Raw genomic sequence first — 22602 nt, forward strand, 5'->3', positions numbered from 1 at the left:
AACAGTTTCATTCTTTGCTTGTGTAACATTTTTAATCTTCAACGAAATTCAAAAGACCCATACAATATATATTTGACGTAAATAGTTCTATTTTAGATGAACGATACTGCTCACTATACCAACTCGCATCTTTCTGTTTCTCAGTTTGTGACATTTGATCGCAGTCTCAATTACGTGAATTCTGGCTGTACATTTATCATTACCGCGGGCTTCAATGTACTTAGTTATTTTCTATGAGTTTCAACTAGAGTTCAATATGAGGGGGACTTTAAAATCGTTCCTTCACCACCTAAGAAAACATTGAACGAGTTGAAAATTTATTACAGCGCCATCTATTAGTGCACTGTGATTCTCTTTTGTATTTTGTTTTTCTTTTTCTGCTGTCTTTCAAAATTGCATTTAAATTCAATGCCATTCAGTCAAAAACGCAATCGCGTCAACTTTTAATATTACTTTTGGCCATTGAGATATTAATTACACAGCCTTGGATTATTTACTTCCTATTACAAATGACTAGAGAAACTTCAAGTTTTGTTGACGAACGAACATACACGAACTCGTTTCAATATTTAACTGATCCCCAATCAGGCATTTTGCTCTACTAAAAAAATAAATATAATAATGCTCGCAGAAAAGGTTTTTTAATTGATTTAATCTAAAATATGTAAAATATTTTCTAGAAATCATGGTGCATAAGGAAGGACCTTCAATAATACGGTCTATTACTAAGTATTGCGTCGGAAAATTATACACGCAACTCAGTATTACATTTAATCGTTGTTTCTTTCGATGACTTCCGTAAAGTAATTGTTCCGGAAAAATCCATTACATCTTTTGTACATTTTTAAAATCATTTATGGTCACTGTTCTAAATTTTATTTATTCTAGAAAAAGAGTGCAGAACTACAACTCGAGTTTTAGTGAATGTCATTTTACAGTTAGCTAAATTTATGCCTAGTATAATCTATAAAAGCATTGTAATTTTTCAGAAATAATATAGAACAAACAAGGCTGTATGGGCTTAGATCCCCTTGCCTTTTCTAATAAGGAAAAATTGTACCAAAAAAAATGTAGCAACCTGTACTATTTGTTATTGTTTTGGTTCTGAAAATAAGGTTAATTCGACACTTCATAACATTTCGTTTTATAGAAGAAACATGTCCGAAAGACATAATTCGGAGTCTTCAACATCTGAAACTGAGATGGCTGCTGGCAGCTCTACAAATTTAAAGTCAAAAAATGTCTTACATTCCAACAAAAAAACAGTTTTAACTGAAAATGAGCATCGTGCAAAGAAACAGTATTCCGAAAGTAAAGAAATTAAAAGTTTTGACAGTAAAATTAACGTGGAACGGCATAGAGCAAGAGATTCAGAAGGTAAATTTTTAGGTTATATTTTTAACATTTTGTTTTTCGTAAATAATATGATTCTAAAAGTAAAGTATACGGAATTAACATATCCCTGCTATTTTTAATGATATTTTTTCTATATCTAACTATGAATGTAATTTTAATAAAATGAAAATGAAAGTAAAAATGCCTCTTTTTGAAATGGGTCTTTACTATTCTATCTATCTAATTTATCTAATCCATTATTTAGTTATACTGTTTGATTAAATTGTTTTTTAAACCTTACTGCTATTGTTTTTAGAATACTACTACTAATACTTATATATTATAATAGTATATTAACTAACAAAATTTGTAGTTTCCATTATAAGCTACATTTCAGCTGTTAGACCTCGTTAGTTTCCATGATAAGCTGCATTTCAGTCCACGAACCGTAACTTATGCTGCATAGTACTACTTAATAAATTACTATAGTGAGCCAACCAATTGTTTTTAGAAGAAATTTCTGAGACCGATGATAAAAACTCAGATATGTCAACGACTGAATCAGAAGTTAGTGCCTGCAGTTCCAACTTCAACCCCATAAAGGCATTGTATTCCAAAAAAAGTAAAATACCTGTGGAAGATGCACCGGTGTTTGAGAATCTAGAGCAGTTAATGTCTTCGTTCAAGAATGATTCAGTATTACCCGTTGGGTATGGAAGTATTGTTAAAGAGAGGGAAGAAAAAAAACTCAAGCTAAAACTGGAAGAAGAAAAACTGTTGGAAGAGAAAAATCGAGCACGTTTTGCGCAATACAGAGGTATTTCGATAATTCGCCTAATTTTTTTTACTCAACAGCAGCGGCATTGCCAATTTCAAACATTTAATTACTGATGACATGCCATCAGTGACCTTCATACAAGAAGTTCAGTATTATGAGATTATTTTTCTCTCTCGATTTATGTAACCACATAAATTTTATGTCTATGTTAGCCATAATGTTAGCCATTCTAACTTGGCCATATCTAAGACCTATTACATGTTACATCTCTCTGGCATTCCTGCCCTTGTTGTATAGAGCCTGAGAGGACATTTTCCTTCTCAGGAAAATCCTTAATATAGCGAAGAGTGTGATTGCTTAATGATGTTATTGTGCTTGTCATATTAATGTGTTTTTTCTCTGGCTGTCATTGTATTTTCTTGAACTGTCCCAATATAGTATCCCCTCTTTATGATATCCTTCCAAAAGACATCACCCGGCCTATTAATATTAATTCTCTATTAACTTTAGTCTATTCTAAACATGTAAATATTCAGGTAAATTTTTATTTGCTGATAGTATATATTTTATCTATAAAGTTGTTAGTCTAACGTTGTGCTGTTCTTAAAATCACAGATTTGCGTGTGGAAAAATTGATAAAACTCATTTCTATTTAGTATTTTTTTCTCTAAGCATCTGTTATTTTTGTGCATACTGTGACATTGGCAAAATCAATATGCCAAAGGCGTTGGAGACAAATTTATTTATTAAAAAAAATTAAATTTATAAGTTGTTGGTTTTAACATAATTAAAAGTACTTATAGTAATTTGACTATTGGTCCTTTTATTTATGTAAAAACTGTATAGTATATGGAGCATGTATTTAAAATCACGTATATGATTGGAATGATCAGAAATAGCTTTTAATTGATTTAGAGATCATGTGTAAACAAAAGTAAATGGACATTATTGCTCTCACGCCCACCTGGCATCAAGCAGCCCCCGGGCTCATTGTAATGTCAATGTTACCGGGCAGCATACGCACGCTGATATAGCGTCTTCGTTCCTTATATTTTGTGAGGACTGGCCCGCCCTTCAAACTGGGAGAAATAGACAAGATTGTGATGTCGCACCCTATGCCCCATCCTCAGAATAATGATTTCGATTTTAATCCAATACAAGTTTATTTCATAAACACCCAAAACTTAAATTTAAGTGCCGTTCCGCCCTTTGCGCATTTATTAAGCACATAAAATTGTATATTAATTATGGTCCCGCAGTAGTCGAAATTCGACTATCATTAATTTATTGAAATTATAAGTTACTAGCGACCCGCCCTCGCTTCGCTTCGGAAACATTAAAACACACATGAAACCAAAAAAATTAAAAATAAAAAAAATAAAAAAAAAGTAGCCTATGTTCATCAGGGACAATGTCGGCTTCTAATGGAAAAATAATTTTTCAAATCGGTCCAGTAGTTTCGGAGCCTATTCGAAACAAACAAACAAACAAATCTTTCCTCTTTATAATATTAGTATAGAAAACATTAATAAGGTTCTATTGTCAAACACTATTTGCATATTAAAATCACAGATTTCGCCAAAACTACCTACACTATAGATAAATAATTAAAATAATATTAAAGACAAATAATATTAGTCTATTCTCAATTTGACCACAGACCATAAAAAAATAACAAATGTTTAACGAATAACAATAAACAAAGAGTATATTTATCAATATTTATATGTGGGTGTTGTGTCAAATACATGGTAGGTGTGTAATGTTTTTTTTATTGATTTAATGTATTTTTGACGAATAATTTAAAAAAAAAATTAGCATTCTGCATTGCTTCTCTATATTCTCTATATAGTGTGGGAAATTTCATATTCCCCCGTCTGCGCCCAATTTTCGTAAAAAGGGATACAAAGTTTTTGCTATCACGTATTATTAATATTGCGAATAGTGTTTTGTTGCTTAGAAGTTTTGTGAGGTGTCGCCGAGTGTTGAAGTCAGGTTAGGTCACGCACACCGAGGTCAGTCTAGGCCGAGCGTTGAACGCTCGGCTCTGTGTCAACTAAGATTGTTGAACTCTCCCGGCTCTCCGTCAGCCCCACGCCTCAATCCACCTCACATATTCACTGAGTCACCTTGTAAATACGCTTTAAAGCATTGATTTCTTGACAACTTACTTAGATTGTTTTTACACGCTTTATATTAGCTTCACTTGTATGTATGTTTGTAACTGACTCCTTTAGACGCGATTTTGACCCGCTTGAAACGGCCAGATTTCATTCAAACTTTGTAGATTTATCGAGGACCGATGACAATACACAAATTTTTAAAGTGTCGTACACTTGTTGTGCACGATATCTCGTGGCAGGGGCAATCACTGTCTGGTTACTATGGATTTCACGGGGATCAATCTTAGATTAGTTAATAAACTCATTTTATTATAATCATCGGTCGTTTTTGATCGCCAAATTTATGGAATACTTATTCGAAATAACGAAAATATTGTGTGCAAAGGTAATATCGCGTTGATTTTCATTAATCAGTCATCATCATTCTCTTGTCCTTCTCCCAGTCATTTGGGGTCGGCGTAACACGTTTTCTCCTTCCATATATCATATACCATTTCTTCGCTCACTCCCCTCTTACACATATCGTCTTTCACGCAATCCATCCATTTCTTCTTAGGTCTATCTATCTCTTCCTCTATTCTCATTAATCAATACATTATTTAAACTCTTTGATAAGTCACATAAACAATAAATTACATAATGAAAATTTATACCGTGCCTGATTTAAAATTATTTCATCAACAATAGCATCAGTTGATTTGCATGCCGCCCGTGACCTGGTAGCCGGGAGGTCTCGCTTGTGTAATCAACTCGTAATGCTTTGTTATTTTATAAAACTACTATAATTGTGTGCCGATATTTCATTAAACTGAAGAATTTAGCTTACGCGAAACGTTCGCTGACAGGTCAACGGTGAGCACTCGTGAACACACTCCAAGCATAAGCTTAAAGTAACCTTTGCTTTGTAGTGAGATGAGTGTTGAGTCTCTATATCGGGCAAGGATTAATAAGACACGTGTTCAGTTATGTGACTAACGTATATTGGGATTACAACCTCACGTGCTATCGACAGCCCGACAATCCCGAGGCTGACGTATCATCACTGCAATATAGCAATATATGCAATATGGGCTCAAAGCGGAAAAATTAATTAAAATATGAGTATTCTCTAAAATGTTCGTGAATTTAACTTTAAATTTAAATTTAGACCTTTTTTTTTCTCTATCCTGCAACTTAGCAATCTGTTTCTTGAAAAACAATAATCTAATCTGTTGTCAGATTTTCATCAGGAAAAGTTGAGTCAGCTGAGTTGTATCCCCAGTGGTACCATTCTCATCTTATATCTGCAAATCTTTTTGCTAGGTCTGGTATACTACTTCTTTTCAGGCGAGAGTATCTTAGGCTGCCTTCCCCTTTTAGACCTTTTGAAAATGTTACAACGCGACGCTGCGAACATTAATATGCCAATAAGAAACCTAATCGCAAAATAATTAAACTTAATTTACGATAAAAATTAAATTTATAATTACGGCACAAATTATATTTGCTTAATGAAAACGTTAAATAGCTACACGCAATCGCGTGACATTTAATGTAAAGACGACACTATACTATTTAACGTCTAATTCACGACATTGGCCATTCAAACTAGTATCGATTTTAAAAAAACATGAAAGTCTTCAATTTGAAAAAAAAAGACACCAGCATGTATCTATTTATTGTCGATGTTTGCCTTTGAAATGCATTTTCTCTCATTCCCGATCCTGCGGAAAGAATGGAAAGCAGTCGACGTCGCCCAAAACACGTCATTTCGGATCCTCCCGATCCACTAACGGTGCTTCTAGGTACTTCAAGCACCGGTCACCGTTCTCGTCGAACCCGTCGCTTGCGACGAAAAGCTCGACGAGCAAATTAACCCTCAGACACAGCCCACTGAGTTTCTCGCCGGATCTTCTCAGTGGGTCGCGTTTCCGATCCGGTGGTAGATTCTGCGAAGCACGGCTCTCGCTACGGTTCGTGTTAGCAACTTCGTCAGGTTTAAGCCCCGTGAGCTCACCTACTAGTTAAGGTTCCGCTGGAATAGCCTCTCTAGGCTACCAGCTTAGGTAGGAAAAAAAAAGCATTTTTTTTTTAATTTACTGTCACGACCGCCTATTATTTTCGATTCAACCGATGAGATTTCATGAATCGATTTGTTTTTCCTCATAAACGATTGTTTTCTACATATTTCATAACGATTACGATCATCTTATTTACCAATTATATCATCGGGTAAACCGAGAGCTCGATTACCCCTCTTGAGCAATAAATAATAAGTGAATCTTATCAATAACAGAAAAATATAACGAAAGAATATTATAAATTTATTCAGCGTCTCGATTAATACAAAAAAAAACCCTAGAAATATTTATTTAGATACGCGTAATTTTTGTAATACTTTTACTAGCTTGTCCTATATTTATCTATTTATGTAAGGAGATATTTTAACCAAATCTTATTTTTGTAATACTTTATTAGCTTATCTTATATCTATCTATCTATCTAAGTAAGGAGATATTTTAACCAAATCTAAGATGTCCGTTTAGTTTGCAAAATTTGCACATGCACATTGCTTCGATAACAATACAATAATTTTATTGCTTTGACCCATATCCTGACCAGAATAACAATAACGTTTTAATTTTGTCTTGCCATTCAAGCAACTTTTTGTAATTCTCAAATTGTACTTACTAATTTTGAACCTCATCTTAAAATAACCCGATAAATAAAATCACCCATTTCCTGGTTTTGGTGCCAAACAATTATTTTCGTAATCCGACTTACACGGATTTTTTTTTTAAAAATCTTATTGCTTTGTTGGGTGGACGAGCTCACAGCCCACTTGGTGTTAAGTTGTTACTGGAGCCCATAGACATGTAAAACGTAAATACGCCACCCGCCTTGAGATATAAGTTCTAAGATCTCAGTATACTTACAACGGCTGTTAAGTACACTAGTTCTTCTCAGATAGACGCATACAGATACTAAGACATAAGTACCGTCTGTCTAATCATTTATACCGGACCTCACCATCTCATTGTGGCAAAAATCCCCCTGGTGCTGGTAAAAAATCGCGCTAGCGCATATATTTTTTTTCTTAAGCTGGTAGAGTTGAGAGGTTATGCCAGCATAATGTAACGTGTAGGTGAGCTCTCTGGGCTCTAATCTGGGGGTGTTGCTAGCACCAGCTCTAGTAAGAGTAGTGCTTCGCAGAATCTACCACCGGGTCAGAAACGCAACCCATTGAGAAGATCGGGCGAGAAACTCAGTGGGCTGTATCTATGGGTTAATCTAGTGTAGTACTTAAGATTCAGCACTACTGAAGGGTCATAGAGAAACTGGTACATCTCTACCGAACTATGATCACTAGCTACATAAGAATGCTCGTTAAGTTTGTACAAGCATTACAATGTAAAGTTCCGATTGTAAATAGTATAATTACGTCCATATTGTTTTGCAATTGAAAACAATTGCTCGCTTGCATCTAATGGGTTTATCTTAGAAAGTGACTGTAATATCGCGTCGGTTTTATTGAAAGTAGATGTTTAGAAGCATTGGGTTGCATTGGAAAGTTACAGCGAAACGTTTCATATTCAATTCGATGATATTCATATTAGTCAATTCGAAGCCAATTTATAAAGTTTTTAATTGAAATGCAAATATGGTTAAGAAATCATTTTTGTTGACACGGTTTTTTATAATTATGAAATAATACAAAATTAAAAGTTACGTGTTAAAGGCGATAAAATTACTGATCTAATGAATAAAATTGAAATATACATAAGAATTTAATAAATGAACAAAAATAAGTCTCATAGGTTGGAAGGTACTGAGCGGTAATGGCAAGTTGAGAAATGATTTTTGAATAATTTCGGACTCAGATACCTAATACTTTACCACTTGCGTATGAAAATATTTTAATCTCATTACTAAGTCGCATGACGTGTTAGAACCAATTTATCAGTGTATTATGTATTTTGGTCCCCGGACTGATCATGGGCACTTCAAGTGAGTGAGTGCATAAATCAGCAAGTCATCTAGTTAATTCAAACCCGTCGTTTGCAAACGTTGTATGCTTTCGCGTGTGTACGTTGCATAACAGCTTTCCACGCTAGTGGTATCTTGTGGTTGTCTCGCTTGCACCGTACTATAGGTCGTTGACATACCGTGATGCTTGGTGAGCAACCGTGAGAATTTCGCTTCAAGGGCCAAAATGCCTTTATATGCTATATGTACGATTACTTTGGGCATAAATAAGCAGTACCTTAGGACTAATTCATCTGGGCTTAACGCAAAAGTTATGTATTTTTGAATATTTTGTGTTGTTTCTATCAATCTGAAGAAGAAAAACCCTTTCAAAATTTGTTTTTAGTTCTTGTGACGTTCTTATGGATAGGTTAATTGGAAAATTTTGCACTAATTTTTAAAAGATCCATGACCGATATCGCCTTTGCTGTATCTTGGCGTACGTATAGAGTAGTTTGAAAACATTCGGTGCGACCAACATTTAAATATATACCTACTAAATACAAACAAAATAGAATGTATATTTTATTAAGTGAGTACTTACGTCTGACAGTGGTCTTATCAGAACGATAAAGGGTGTCATTAATACATCTCGACATCACACTTAAAGGCAGGTGGCAGTACTCTGCGTATATGTCTATGGCATCTGGTTACTACTTAAAACCACGTGTGTCGTGAACTTGTTTACCCATCAACATGTCAAAAAGTGACGAATAACTCTTTCAAAAACATTCAAATAAGCTGACAGTACAAAGTCGTTTCTGACCGTTTAACATCTGAATTGTCTCTGTATTTACCAATATCTATTTACGTCGTAATAATAAATAATAGTAACGATGTAATTGTTCAGGTCATTCTACTACCTCGCACATTATAAATTATGACACAATTACATATCAAAGTATTTTTAGACTTGTCGTCATATACAATGCGATAACACGTAACGGACATTGCCTTACGTAATCGTATGATTGTGTTAAACGCATAAAACTAAAAACGGAACGTCATAGTCGTGAGCGCGTGGAACGGAACGCAAACGGAAGTGATGCAACGCGTTTCGGCGGGTCGACGGGCATCTGTGTAAACATGGCGGCGCGCGCGTTTTGCTGAATGGCGCGATGGCGGCGAGTCGTTTCCCGCGCTCGCCGGCCGACGACCCCGCCGGCGTCGGTCAGCGCCCGGGGATAGCGAGTGAAAGTAATTCGCGAACGCAACCGCTCGCGAGCCATGCCGCTCTGGTACTTCGCGATGCATTTGAAAGCGTTATACATAGTTAAGAATTGAGGTTTTTCTCAGGTACTTTGAGGTATATTTTGGATGCATTAAAATATATAAAGCTATCTACCATTCAGACGAGCAGTTCAAAATTCACTTCTTGCAAAACGCTGATGGGAATGATGCGACCTAAATTGATATATGAAACCGAAATCTCCTCTTGTGAGTCCGCGCGGCTAGGTACCACCACCCTGCCTATTTCTGCCGTGTAGCAGTAATGCGTTTTGGTTTGAAGGGTAGATGGAGCAACCGTTGTAACTATACCTGAGGGCTATGGGCTCCAGTAACCACTTAACACCAGGTGGGCTGAGAGCTCGTCCACCCATCTAAGCAATAAAAAAAATCTTAATTCCATAACGGGATAGTTAATGGAATGTATATGCGTTGCTATAGGAATAGGTATAGCAAAAACCAGGTCAATTCAACAGTTGGCACAAAGTAATGACGCAAGTTTTAAATACGCGACAGTATTGGTGTGCCTTAGTATGCCAACTGTCGTTGTAGTTAGCGTGAAGCTGCCACATGATAGAGTGCTCTAGAACCGACAATTGCTGGAGGAATTCTCGAGTAGGGATTGTGGAGCGAGCGCCCCATCCAGATGGAGCAATGTATGTTGCAAGACGGTCGGCTGGAATCGGATAATCACAGTCTATGTCCAGCAATGGATTAATATTAATGAAGATCGATTGTGGTCCAACGGCATCGTGCGTTTCTCTCAATGAATAGGTTGCAGTTTCATTGGTCAATGCTATTTCGATGCCTCCAATGAACAACTACTCTAACTCAACATTTTGAAATTTTCGTTTTTCACGCAAATCGCTTCACTATTTTAAAAGTATTAAAAATTCATTATTGATGGGGTTCGAAGCAAGAGTAAATCAGCTAGTTACACAAGAAAAAAACCATAAATATATCTGCAGTAATAAAGATTTTATGAACTTTTTTCGTTTAAAAGCTCCTCCTGTAAACCTACGAATTTGGAGTTAGCGTAGCGTTCATTGGAGGCATCGATTTTCAGTTCTTCTGAAATTCACAAGTACGCAGTGCTTATAGATTCCTAGTTATAATTACGATTGCTTGCTCAAAACTTTCTTGGTGTTTTGGATATATATATATAATATACTTGAATTCGAAGATATCGGAACAAGTATACGATTAACCTCAATTGAACTAAAAATATCATAGCACTTGAGTTTTTTGCACATTTTATCTGAAATCACTGTTCCAACTTTACTTAGTTAATAATCTTAAAGATAACTTTTTTGTTTCTCTATGCATGCTAATACTCACACCACATTTGGCTTTACCAATTTGGATGCGGCTTTCAGTGAACTACAGATTGATCTAATATAAAATTAGTGTCTGTAGATAATGACCTGATCTGTCACCTAGCTAATCTGAATAAAATATAATATGTGAATGGATCAAAATACACGACTTACGCAAAATTCTTATATATCGGGAAAATTTAGCATACAGCGGAGCGTTTCAAAACTCCAAGAAAATATCATAAAAGAAGTTGTATACTCGAATTTAGAATTACCAAAAAACGAACTAGTGTTGAGATGAATAAAATAAATAAAATAAATAAATATTTATTAACAATCACGCCACGTTAACTGGTCCCGTGATAAGTTCGTAAATAACTTGTGTTACAGGTACCAGATAACGGATATAAATGTAAGATTTTTATTATACACATACATATATTTAATATACATCCATAACCCTGGAAAAGACATTTATGTTTATCATACAAATATCTTCCCTTGGCGGGATTCGAACCCGCGACCCCCTTGTGTAGTGACCATGTCACTTACCACTGCACCAGACGGCCATTAGAAATGTTCAAAAAAAGCGAATAGTACGAAACGATATGTTTGTCTATGGTTCATGGGAGTCAACGCCCGCCGCCCCGTACAACGCTCTTGCACCTGTTAAAATACGCTTACGTCAGAATTTTTGTAATTTCTAATAACACATTTATTGTAATTTTTAAAATGTGTAAAACACATTTATTGTAATTTCTAATAAACAAACAGATGACGTTTTCTTTTATTTATAATTATAGCTTTTAATTTTATTTGACTGATATCGGACGGACGTAAATTTAGTGATGAAAATACTATCTATCAATGAACTATCGATAGCGATCACGATTACGAATAATAAAAAAAAAATCATAGTTCTATTCATAACAGAACATAATATTTCTTACCGTAAGTAAGTTTAATAATGATTTGTGAAAAATTAAATAATTAAAATAAAGAATTTTTCAATCGTTATTCAAAATTCGGGCATCAATTGGCTGATTCTTTAAATACACTCTCATTCGCTACATAATCGACGATTACGATTTTGTGATCAAATATCGATAATCGTTATAAATTGATTCATCACTAATAAAAATGACGTTATTAAAGGTCAAAACTTTACATGTTAATATGTATATGTAAAATATCTCAACATACTGAAAATTTAAGAAAATCCTACGGCCCACTCTTGTTAGTCTTTAATCGCAAGTAGGTATTGGATGACCGGAAATAAAAATGTTAATAAGTTTGGTTATTTTCGGCAAACGGTTAGAACCCAAGAGATGGCACCGTGATCGCCAGCCCCCACTATAGCGGTATCTATGAATAGGAGATAACCCGAATCCTCAAATTATCTAACCGACATGCCTTGAACGTCATTATATATACCGACGGTATATTCAGCATAGAGTGACGCTGCCTGGAAAAAGATACATCAACTATAATCGGGTAGAGGACAAAATTGCGGACCAGTGACAAAAGCTTTTAAATAATCTATATATTAATAGTTAAAGTTAGTTAGTTAATAATTAAAAGTTTGTACCCCTTTTTACGAAAATTACACGGTCGGAGGAGTATGAATTTCCCACACATATAGATAATATAGAGAAGAAGTGCATAATGCTAATTATTTTTTAATTATGCATAAAAAATGCATTAAATTAATAAAAAAACATTACACACACTACCGTGTATCTGACACACACACACACACACACGCATATATACTTTATTGTTTATTGTTAAACTTTGTGATCAAATTGAGAACTGATTAATATTGTTTGTCTTTAATATTATTTGTCTACACTTTAAATCTGCGTTGGCAAAATCTGTGATTATATTACAGAAATATAATAGTCTTTGGCAATAGAACTATAATAATATTCAAAGTTCTTATTTCAATTAATTATAGTCGAATTTCGACTATTGGACCCTGAATAGTATGAATAATTAGGGGCAAGTCACACACAGACATCTGATCTTAAACTATTATTTATTCCCTGTATGATGAGTACCAGAGACTCCAATACATACTGCTATACATACCATTTTACTGGTGGTAGGACCTCTTGTGAGTCCGCACGGGTAGGTACCACCGCCCCGCCTATTTCTGCCGTGAAGCAGTAATGCGTTTCGGTTTGAAGGGTGGGGCAGCCGTTGTGACTATACTGAGACCTTAGAACTATATCTCAAGGTGTGTGGCGCATTTACGTTATAGATGTCTATGGGCTCCAGTAACCACTTAACACCAGGTGGGCTGTGAGCTCGTCCACACATCTCAACAATAAAAATAAAATAAAAATTCTTATAAATGTTTAAATATATACGTATATAGATATTAAATAGTCAGGCAAAGAGTAAACAACGTTGATTGTTACACGCATGTGTTTGCCCGAGGTGAGAATCGAACCGGGACCCTCAGTCCCGGCAGTCAGTCTGTCAGAGTCGCTATCTACGACAACCATAATCGAACTTATTATCTTTATATATTATATCTATACATATAAATAAAATTGGAGTGTCTATTTGTAATATTAAAATAACCGCTTTTTACTACATGCATATGAATATATATACGGCACATTCACCAAAATAATATTTTTTACAATTTTTGTCTGTCTGTTTGTTCCGACTAATCTCTGAAACGGCTGGACCGATTTTGACGGGACTTTCACTGATAGGTAGCTGATGATATAAGGAGTAAATTATGCTACTTTTTTAAGACTAGCTTCGCCCCGCGGCGTCACCGCGGGACTCAGCTATCAATAATAAAATTTATTGTTTCCGAAGCGAAGCGAGGGCGGGTCGCTAGTATTAGATATAAGTCTTTATTTATTTGGAAATATCTTGTTGACAATTTTTTTTCTAAAAAGTTTATCTTTTCAGATTTGATGCCAACCAAAAAAATAAGACGAAAGAAAAACGTGTTGACTAAAATGGAAAATGTCAAAGGCCCGTTGGGCGCGTTAAAGGAATGCGTCGATGGAAGACTCAGGATAAAGGTTTGTGCATACTTTTAATTTGCTGATTTATCCTAACTACCTAAAAGTTGTTTAATACGAAATTATTTTAACAGGGCTTGATCGCCCCCCATTTGATTTGGGTATCTCGGCATTAATAATAATAATAATAAGTAGAGAGTATTTCGGATCGCATAGCCGTATGGAGGAGCAAGGAGTTACACGGTAGGTTCTAACGGACTCTCACAGGGCCTGATGTAGACCAACTAGCTTCCGTGGCCTGGTTACGACTCAGTAACCTCTTTGGGGAAACTGAAGGTTTTATTAATAATCTTAAGAAACTTTCAACATCTTAAGAAACTTTCGTTATCCAGCTGGGTTAAGGGCCTAATACAGAAAGCAGTTATCCTCGATACTGCACGCATTGTGAGCAGATTTCTCACTCTGGAGTCCTAACCACTGGTGGCTTGTGTCGTAGACACCACCATCAGCGGCAATCTATTTTTATATAGTGTTTTTTAAAATTTGTATTTTTAATATCTTTTTAAAAAAATATTGTGTAAGTAATAAGATTTTAAATAAATATAAAAATAATAATATTAATAAAGTAGAAATATATTACTTTCTGTAAAAGCTATTGTCGGGCGACGAGAATAGTTGCGTTTCAGAAGCTCCGTGTTTAGATTCGGGTTTCATAACTTTTGGTCGTATAATGCGTTTGCTTTTGTGCAGCGTTTGGCAACGGTCCAACGCGGAAACTCTAAGTTTCGTGTTGGTGGTGCAACGGGAGCAGATAAACAATTAATCAAATCAAATTTTACGATTTTTTTTTAATTATTTTCTATGTGCTGAATGTTGTAAAAATCATAGGATAAGGTAAAGTTATTAGTGAATTCGATACTAAACTCGGCATATTCTTCATAATTGAGTTCACATTAAACCACGAAATTTAGCATTTAGATATAAAATAAAAGGATTATATAAGTGCAAAGCTAATAAAGTCAGCAGACGAGGAGTAAATCTTGGAAAAACATACTTCCGAAATAAGTGCAAGCTAATGCATGTCGTATTAAATTGCAAGTTCTATTTGGATAAATTGTTTTTTTATTACATTCCGTTATAACATGAGAAATGATACAAAGCGAAATGAGATGAAGTTGATTGATTTAAAACTAATCAATTGGTTAAAATTAAATGAAATGAGACTAGATTATTTACTGAGACTTTTTCAGTGAACTTTTTGGAAGATCCCGAGAAGCGGCTTTGTTTCATTTTCCCACATTGTACACTTTCACAAATGCTTAACAGTTAATAAAACACTTTTATTAAACATGTAAAACATGATTCCAGTCTTCTCGTGCAGCTAATGATATTCTCCAGTCGTCTACCATTAGATTAGTAACCTCATCTTACTTTCCTACTAATTTTCTGTAATTGTTTTAAAACCGCCAATGTTGTGAGCCAACCTGCTACTGGTACGTTCTTGTTGGAAGGTTGGGTAATCCCGGTTGAATTGGGTTGTCAAAAAGGATCCTTTGACATTTGGGTGTACTTATTAATGTATTGTTGTTTTGTTTTCGTTACCACTGTAGAAAATCCGCAGTGCCATTAAAATTAATGATATATTAATAATCTATATATATAAAAATGAATTGAATGAGAACGGCTGGACCGATTTGGCTAATTTTGGTCTTGAATTATTTGTGGAAGTCCAGAGAAGGTTTAAAAGGTAGATAAATATGAAAATGCTCGGAATTAAATAAAAATAACAATTTTGTTTTTTCTTTGATGTGTCCCCCGTCGGACGGATTCCTTTTGTTTGTTATAAGTTTATTGTATACACAAGTTTAGGTATTTTGTTTATCGATTGAGGCACTACGAAGTCTGCCGGGTCAGCTAGTATATTAATAATTTTCCATAGTTATTAGACGCTCTAGTTGTGCACGAAACTTAATATAGTCGACGCGTGACGCCACCTCGAGCCGAAATAGTACAGAAGGGCTCCCGTCTCTCGGACTGAGTAATGTAACTTCATAAACGTAGCTAAATCGTTCTTGTTTACTGGCTAGGAAGATTCCGTAGTTGTGAATGTTGAAGGTGACCTAATGATGGATTACAGGTCAGCCCTACCTACCACTGTCTGTTTAAAGTCTTCAGTTGTTTCATCATAGGGTTGTGTTTAAAAAGTTTATCCAAACCACGTTTACTGCACCGAGCGTTGAAAAAGGGCGTATGTGGTGGGTTCAAAAACATATGGAAAGTAAAGGAGTAATATTTTTTTTAACTACCGTCATATCGGGAGTAAGAGCAAAGAGTTGAAGAAATTCACTACAATCGCTTAGGTTGTAGCCTGTCTACCCTCAAATAAGTATCCCATTCCTCATATCAGAAGTTGGATTACCAACCTATTACTTACAGTGCACTGTATCAACCATTCGAATAGAAACTCCAATGAAGTGTTTGGTTAAATTAAAGTCAATTCATCTCTATTGTCTTCAACGAACAGGTTTAGCTTATAAAAAACAAGGGAAAGTTCTATTGTTAATTATATAGACGATGTTTCAATTAGAATCGTATTAAAATAAATATTTCAAGGTCTATTATCACGGAAAACAGAGATAGTTCACGCACCAAACACATCAGAAATAGTGGAGAAGTGACAAGAAACTCTTTTCAAGTCACATTCGAAAGAGTATTTATGGTGCAGCCAAGAAACTCGAAACCAGAGGCTAAAGTCTCTAGACTTGATAGCAGGATTGCTTTGTTTATGAAAAAGATATTCCTGTTATACTAGCGAAACACGTCATAATGGAACGTGGCAGTATTTTTGGCATTGACAGACAAAAACCTTGTTGAGTCTTGTCTCGAATTTACTAAAACTATGGACATAATAAAAATTCCATTTACGTTTTATTGCTATCACTTATTTTTTCCGTCGGCGACCTCGCGAGCAATGACACAGTGCAAATGAGTCAGTTGTACAGGAAGAGCCTTGCGGTCCTGTCTCGACGTAACGTAACATGCAAGTTTCTATTATTGGCATTGATCGCATGCAACTGTGTACGGACGGCAGTGCATTTTTTTATTTTTGGCTATCAACAGAATGTTTTGTTCTGACGTGTGTGAAGAAATGTGTGTGTGAAGAAATGTAAGCATAACGGCCGCTTGGTGTAGTGGTAAGTGACATGGTCACTACACAAGGGGGTCGCGGGTTCGAATCCCGCCAAGGGAAGATATTTGTAAGATAAATATAAATGTCTTTTCCAGGGTTATGGATGTATATTAAATATATGTATGTGTATAATAAAAATCTTTCATTTATTTCCGTTATCTGGTACCTGTAACACAAGTTCTTTACGAACTTATCACGGGACCAGTTAACGTGGCGTGATTGTTAGTAAATATTTATATTTATATTTAAAAAAAAAAAAAAAATATTTATATATTTAACATTCCACAATCGAGGTCCTTAGCTTGAGAGATGTCGCTTGCATCAGAACAACACGAGACAAGAGCGTCAGACAGTCAGACCACGAAAACCTAAAATCTCACACAAATTTGTGATTCGGGCTGGGAACCGAACCCGGAGCCTGTGGTATAGTAGTCCGAGTTACTAACGTCTCGTCCAACGTGGCGAACAAGTCGTGTAATTTTGACATTTCCTTTTAAACATACAGATAAAGATAATGCTTAGATTATAGACAGAATTGTATTAAAAATATCAGTTCAATATTTCAATCTGAGCTGCCTGTAGATGCATACTTATTGGTGAGATGGCTTCTTCTTCTTCTTCCAGTGCCTCTTCAATCCTGAAGGTTGGCCGTTAGCTTTCTATATTCGTTTTTATCTGCAGCCAGCCGGAACAGCTGTTCGACGGAGGCAATACCGGTCCACTCCCGGATATTCCGGAGCCATGATTTCTTTCTTCGCCCAGCACGTCTCTTTCCGTCCACTTTGCCCATAATTATCAGCTGGAGCAGCATGTATCGATCGTTCCTGAGCACGTGGCCGAGATACTCTATCTTGCGCTTTTTGATAGCAGGCAGCATTTTCCGGGACACATGAACGCGCTGAAGCACGGTTTCGTTCCTGACCCTCTGCGTCCAACCAATGCGTAACATGCGACGGTAGCACCACATCTCGAATGCCTGTAGGCGTCTTGTAGTGTCCTCTTTCAGGGTCCACGTTTCGCAACCATACATGACGATAGGCCAGATATAGCACATGAGTAGCCTGACTCGGAGCTTTATATTCAGTTGACGACAGCAAAGAACTTTCCTCATTTTATTAAAAGAGGCTCGAGCAGTTTCTATCCGGGTCTTGATTTCTTGATCAGATTCCCATGCTTCGTTTACCCAAGCCCCTAAATACTTGTACTGTCGTACCCGCTCTAGTTGTTTCCCAGCTACAGATACGCTTGAACTCAAATCCGGGTTTCTTGAGACTACCATGAGATGAGATGGCTGGCTACTGGTTTCAAAGGGAATCATTGAAGAGTCTTTGAGTATTATACCGGCGCATTTCGATCGCTTACCCGAATTTTCTGGTTCTAGGGCGAATTTTCAGCCCGCACCAGTCATGCATCTCCGTTTGAAAGCGAGGCCGTCATACAACAAAATTAAGACTTCGACTTCATTTATCAATGTGGCTCGCTGCTTTCACACCGGGATGCCTATGGGTTCCCATAACCACTTAGCATCAGATGTGAAGCGAGATCGCACTTCTGTAATATTGTTTCGATAGTGACTGCGTCGGCTATTTTATAGCAATGTAGCAAAATAAATTATAGCAATATAGCAATAAAAATACTTTCTCCTCGTTTGTACAACAAGAGGACATGCTTTTAATACACATGCATAGAGTGCGGGTACATGTTATGGGAATATGCACATGTAATGGAAGGCCTTTCCAGTTTCATCAGGACAGGTGGGCGAGCAAAAGTTCAGCCCGGAGGGGTGGGATTACTAACAGCTGCCCGAGCGCATCCAAACGAGACCTAACAGCTCAAGAGTAGCTGCTTCGCGAATGAATCTACTACCGGATCGGAATCGCGATCCGCTAAGAAGATCCGGCGATAAAGTCAGCGGGTTGATTCATGGGTTAAGTTGCACGTTGAACTCTCTTTTTTTGTCGAGTTTGACGAGTACAATTACCACAGTCCCTAAGTCTGCTCCTAGTGTTAGAGCTGAAGGCGTCTAATGCGAATGTTATTGGATCTACTGGATCCGTAAGGACGTGCGTTCTGTCCTTTTTTCACCCGCAAAAGCAATCATACGTTTCAATTGTAGGCCCGTGATGCATTTAAAATTTTGACTTCTTGTCTCAAGGGAACTGCTTCCACACACACGTCTGTTCTACCACTGTAAAGAACATTCGATCCCTGTGCCAATAATATCAATATGCTTTAACAAAAAAATAATAATTTAAAACTACAATGTTTTAATAGAATGAATTTATTTTTATTAGAAAAAAATACACTTGAATACTATGAAGACTCAAATTTAAAAGTCGTAAAACCGAGAAAATATTTGTTTACGTTGTTCTCAAGGCGAGGTCTTTATAAATACAGTGTATAGTTGATAGAATAGAGTATAGAATCATTATAAATTTTTTTGTTTCTTTGTTTTATTCTAACCAAATAAATTCAAGGTGGAGAGATGACCTGACCGGAGGTCGCAGTGACACACTAAATAAGTAAGCAAGGTAATCGCTATGGAATCCGAAAGAGATGTTCGCTTATTGAGCTAAGCCATACTTGACGTTCTATCAAGTCAAATTTCTAGCCCGTAATGGAAAACGTTGGTTGTTGCCCGCGTCGTTCGAAGCTGTTGACCTTGTGCGTAATCAAATTTTTGTTGTGTTACATGGCGCGTGAGGCATTATTGCTGTTTCGTGTTTGCATTTTGAAATGATAATGTAAAGGCCCAATACTTTCATATAAGCTGATTAAAATTTGACGCTTTAACCAAACTGCTTTCCTATTTTATTTACAGTGTACTTTTCATGCTTAAATGCGCTATTGAATGTAAGTTTTTACAGTACACTTTTAATACTTAAATGCTATATTGAATGTAAGTTTTTTTTTATGGTAATCAACTTAATCGTTCTATAAAATTGTAGTTAACTTTACAAACATATCCCAAATAATAATGAAGTCAAAACAAATTCTAATACACTTAAAAACATGGATTTGTTTTTTTTATTGCTTAGATGTGTGGACGAGCTCACAGCCTACCTGGTGTTAAGTGGTTACTGGAGCCCATAGACATCTCAACGTAAATGCGCCACCCACCTTGAGATATAAGTTCTAAGATCTCAGTATAGTTACAACGGCTGGCCCACCCTTCAAACCGAAACGCATTACTGCTTCACGACAGAAATAGGCAGGGCGGTGGTACCTACCCGCGCGGACTCACAAGAGGTCCTACCACCAGTAATTACGCAAATTATAATTTGCGGGTTTCATTTTTATTACACGATGTTATTCCTTCATCGTGGAAGTCATTTGTTGAGTACGTAATTCATTAGAAAAATTGGTACCCGCCCGGGATTCGAACACCGGTGCATCGCTCAACACAAATGCACCGAACGTCTTATCACTTAGGGCACGACGACTTCAAATCTTGTTCCCTTTAAGAATTTACGCGATGATACCACATTATCAATCAGATGCTTTCATTGTTGTAAACGTGTAGTTATTGTAGTCCCAGGGTACCCGCTGGTACATAGGACCTTCACAAGTTGCCTCCACTCCACCCTGTCTTGCGCTTGCTCCATAACACTAACTGGAAATTATTGTTTATATAATTATATATCTCCACGTTTCCCTCGATGACGTAATATTGCCGAAACTAACACAGGTTGTTCCGCCCTTTCGCCTTGAATTTAAATAGGCTGATTATATCAAACGCACCATTTCGGATTAAACACCTTTTTGTTACGTTAGCTCGTCATTCGACATGATAACAAATCCCTTTTGATTTTTTTTTGTTAATTTGTTACGGTATTTTAGAATAGTGTTTCGAATTTGTGAGCGAATGCATTAAAGTCTAATTTTACCTTTAATGGGACGCACTCAAAATTTTTTGCTAGAGATTTTTTATTTTAATGTTACAGATAATCGGATCTGTAAGTATTAGTTAGTTCAATGACGATATGACGTTTTTAACAGTCTAGATCTGCCTTAGAATTGTCGTTCACTCAATGCTGGGGGTCATGGCCTCCTCTAATAACTTTGTCCTGGATTATCCAGCGCCACTCCTGCCTATCCTGGGCCGTGTGTATCCTTCATTCACTAAGTGCTCTTAATACCGTAAAATGAGGGAAATCGGGATACTTTCCAAATCCAATACAAATTTTTAATGGTTTTTCTCAGGGTAATAATACCAATAAAATTGAGATTAAAATCGTTCCAGAGGCTTAAATTTTTATATACGATACGTTATTATACATATTTCATTACAAAATATACACAAAAACACTAGCCCGATTCACCTTAGCTTTGGGGTGAATCAGGTTACGTATGGGACAACAGAGTTTTTCGATAGGGCTGGCACTATTTAGTTTGTTAGGTACGTACCTAACTTTAGGTAATTAGCTTTTTAATATCTTTAATGAGTTACAAAACTTTGATGACTAAATTAAACTATTTAATATTCTTAGACACTAAATAAAACTAATTTTCAGCTCAACAAAGTTAAATCTTACAACTCAACAAAAGTATTGTGACATCCCAGATTTTTCCCAATTCTAACTCTAGTCTCTATTCCCCCCAATCTACTGTATACGTTATCGAGATGAAAAAGTGTAGGCCTCTTTTTTCCTTTATATGCATATTTCATTTATCAAAAATAGAATATCAAAAAATTTGAATTACAAAGCATTAAGCATATTAAATTAAAATCATTTATAATAACATGTACATATAGCATGCTATCTGTATAGTATATTGTAAACACAATAAATAATATTTGCTACAACGTAAACAAAATTAAATGTACCGACAGCAGAACAATAACTCAAAGGATCATTAATATTATATTGCATAAAATGTATGACCTTAATTTAAATTCGAATGCCCTATAACAAGGGTCAGGCCCTTGGGCGCATTGAAACATAACATAGGCGATAATGACCGTAACGTTTTTGAGATTAAATAAATCATTCAATTATGTTTCGTGACATTAAACTAATTATCAAAGTGGTTCAATTATATGCGTGAAATGCGGTCGTTGCGCGTGGGCCATGCGTTGCTCAAAGAAATCAATAGTAAAGTTTTTTAATGTCGCACACATGCATACATGTTATGTTGAATTACAACTTTGGTTGTTTGTCCGTCCATAATGATTTATTCACGATTCTCGTAATTCGGAGTGAAGACATTTTTTTAACGAATTTATCTGGTCCAATTGTATAGTCCTGGTTTAAGTAAGCCTGAGAGTAAATATTTGTCACTTAGCCACTAATGGATAAGAGTCATCGTGACATTTAAACTTTAGAATGAACACTATATTTGTACTATTTTCGTAGACAGTTGGAGATATTTCGCAATAAATTGCTTTCTCAGAGGTGGTGCACTTGAAAGATGGGAGATAATGGTCGGTTTTTACTAAAAAAGAACCAGAATACAGAATGTTTGACCAACAATCGTGTAATAAAAATCAAACCCGCAAAATTATAATTTGCGTAATCACTGGTAGTAGGACCTCTTGTGAGTTCGCACGGGTAGGTACCACCACAGAAACAGTAATGCGTTTTAGTATGAAGGGTGGGCCAGTCGTTGTAACTATACTTGAGACCTTAGAACTTATATC

The 22602-nt window shown here is 36.0% G+C and overlaps 2 protein-coding genes across 10 annotated transcripts in view; one reads left to right on the forward strand and one right to left on the reverse strand.

Annotated features, from left to right (window-relative positions):
• Eip74EF (Ecdysone-induced protein E74) overlaps positions 1–22602 on the reverse strand; it is a 247768-nt gene that overhangs the window by 146544 nt on the left and 78622 nt on the right. The gene's annotated exons all lie outside the window — the stretch shown is intronic.
• Lsm11 (U6 snRNA-associated Sm-like protein LSm11) overlaps positions 1053–22602 on the forward strand; it is a 52140-nt gene continuing 30590 nt past the window's right edge. The window contains exons 1-3 of the mRNA XM_028173805.2: positions 1053–1377; positions 1847–2152; positions 13716–13831. Coding sequence (XP_028029606.2) covers positions 1158–1377; positions 1847–2152; positions 13716–13831 — 642 coding nt within the window. The 5' untranslated portion in view covers positions 1053–1157. The remainder of the gene's footprint in view (positions 1378–1846; positions 2153–13715; positions 13832–22602) is intronic.

This window comes from Bombyx mandarina, chromosome 15, assembly GCF_030267445.1.
Source record: "Bombyx mandarina strain Sakado chromosome 15, ASM3026744v2".
NCBI lineage: Eukaryota > Metazoa > Arthropoda > Insecta > Lepidoptera > Bombycidae > Bombyx > Bombyx mandarina.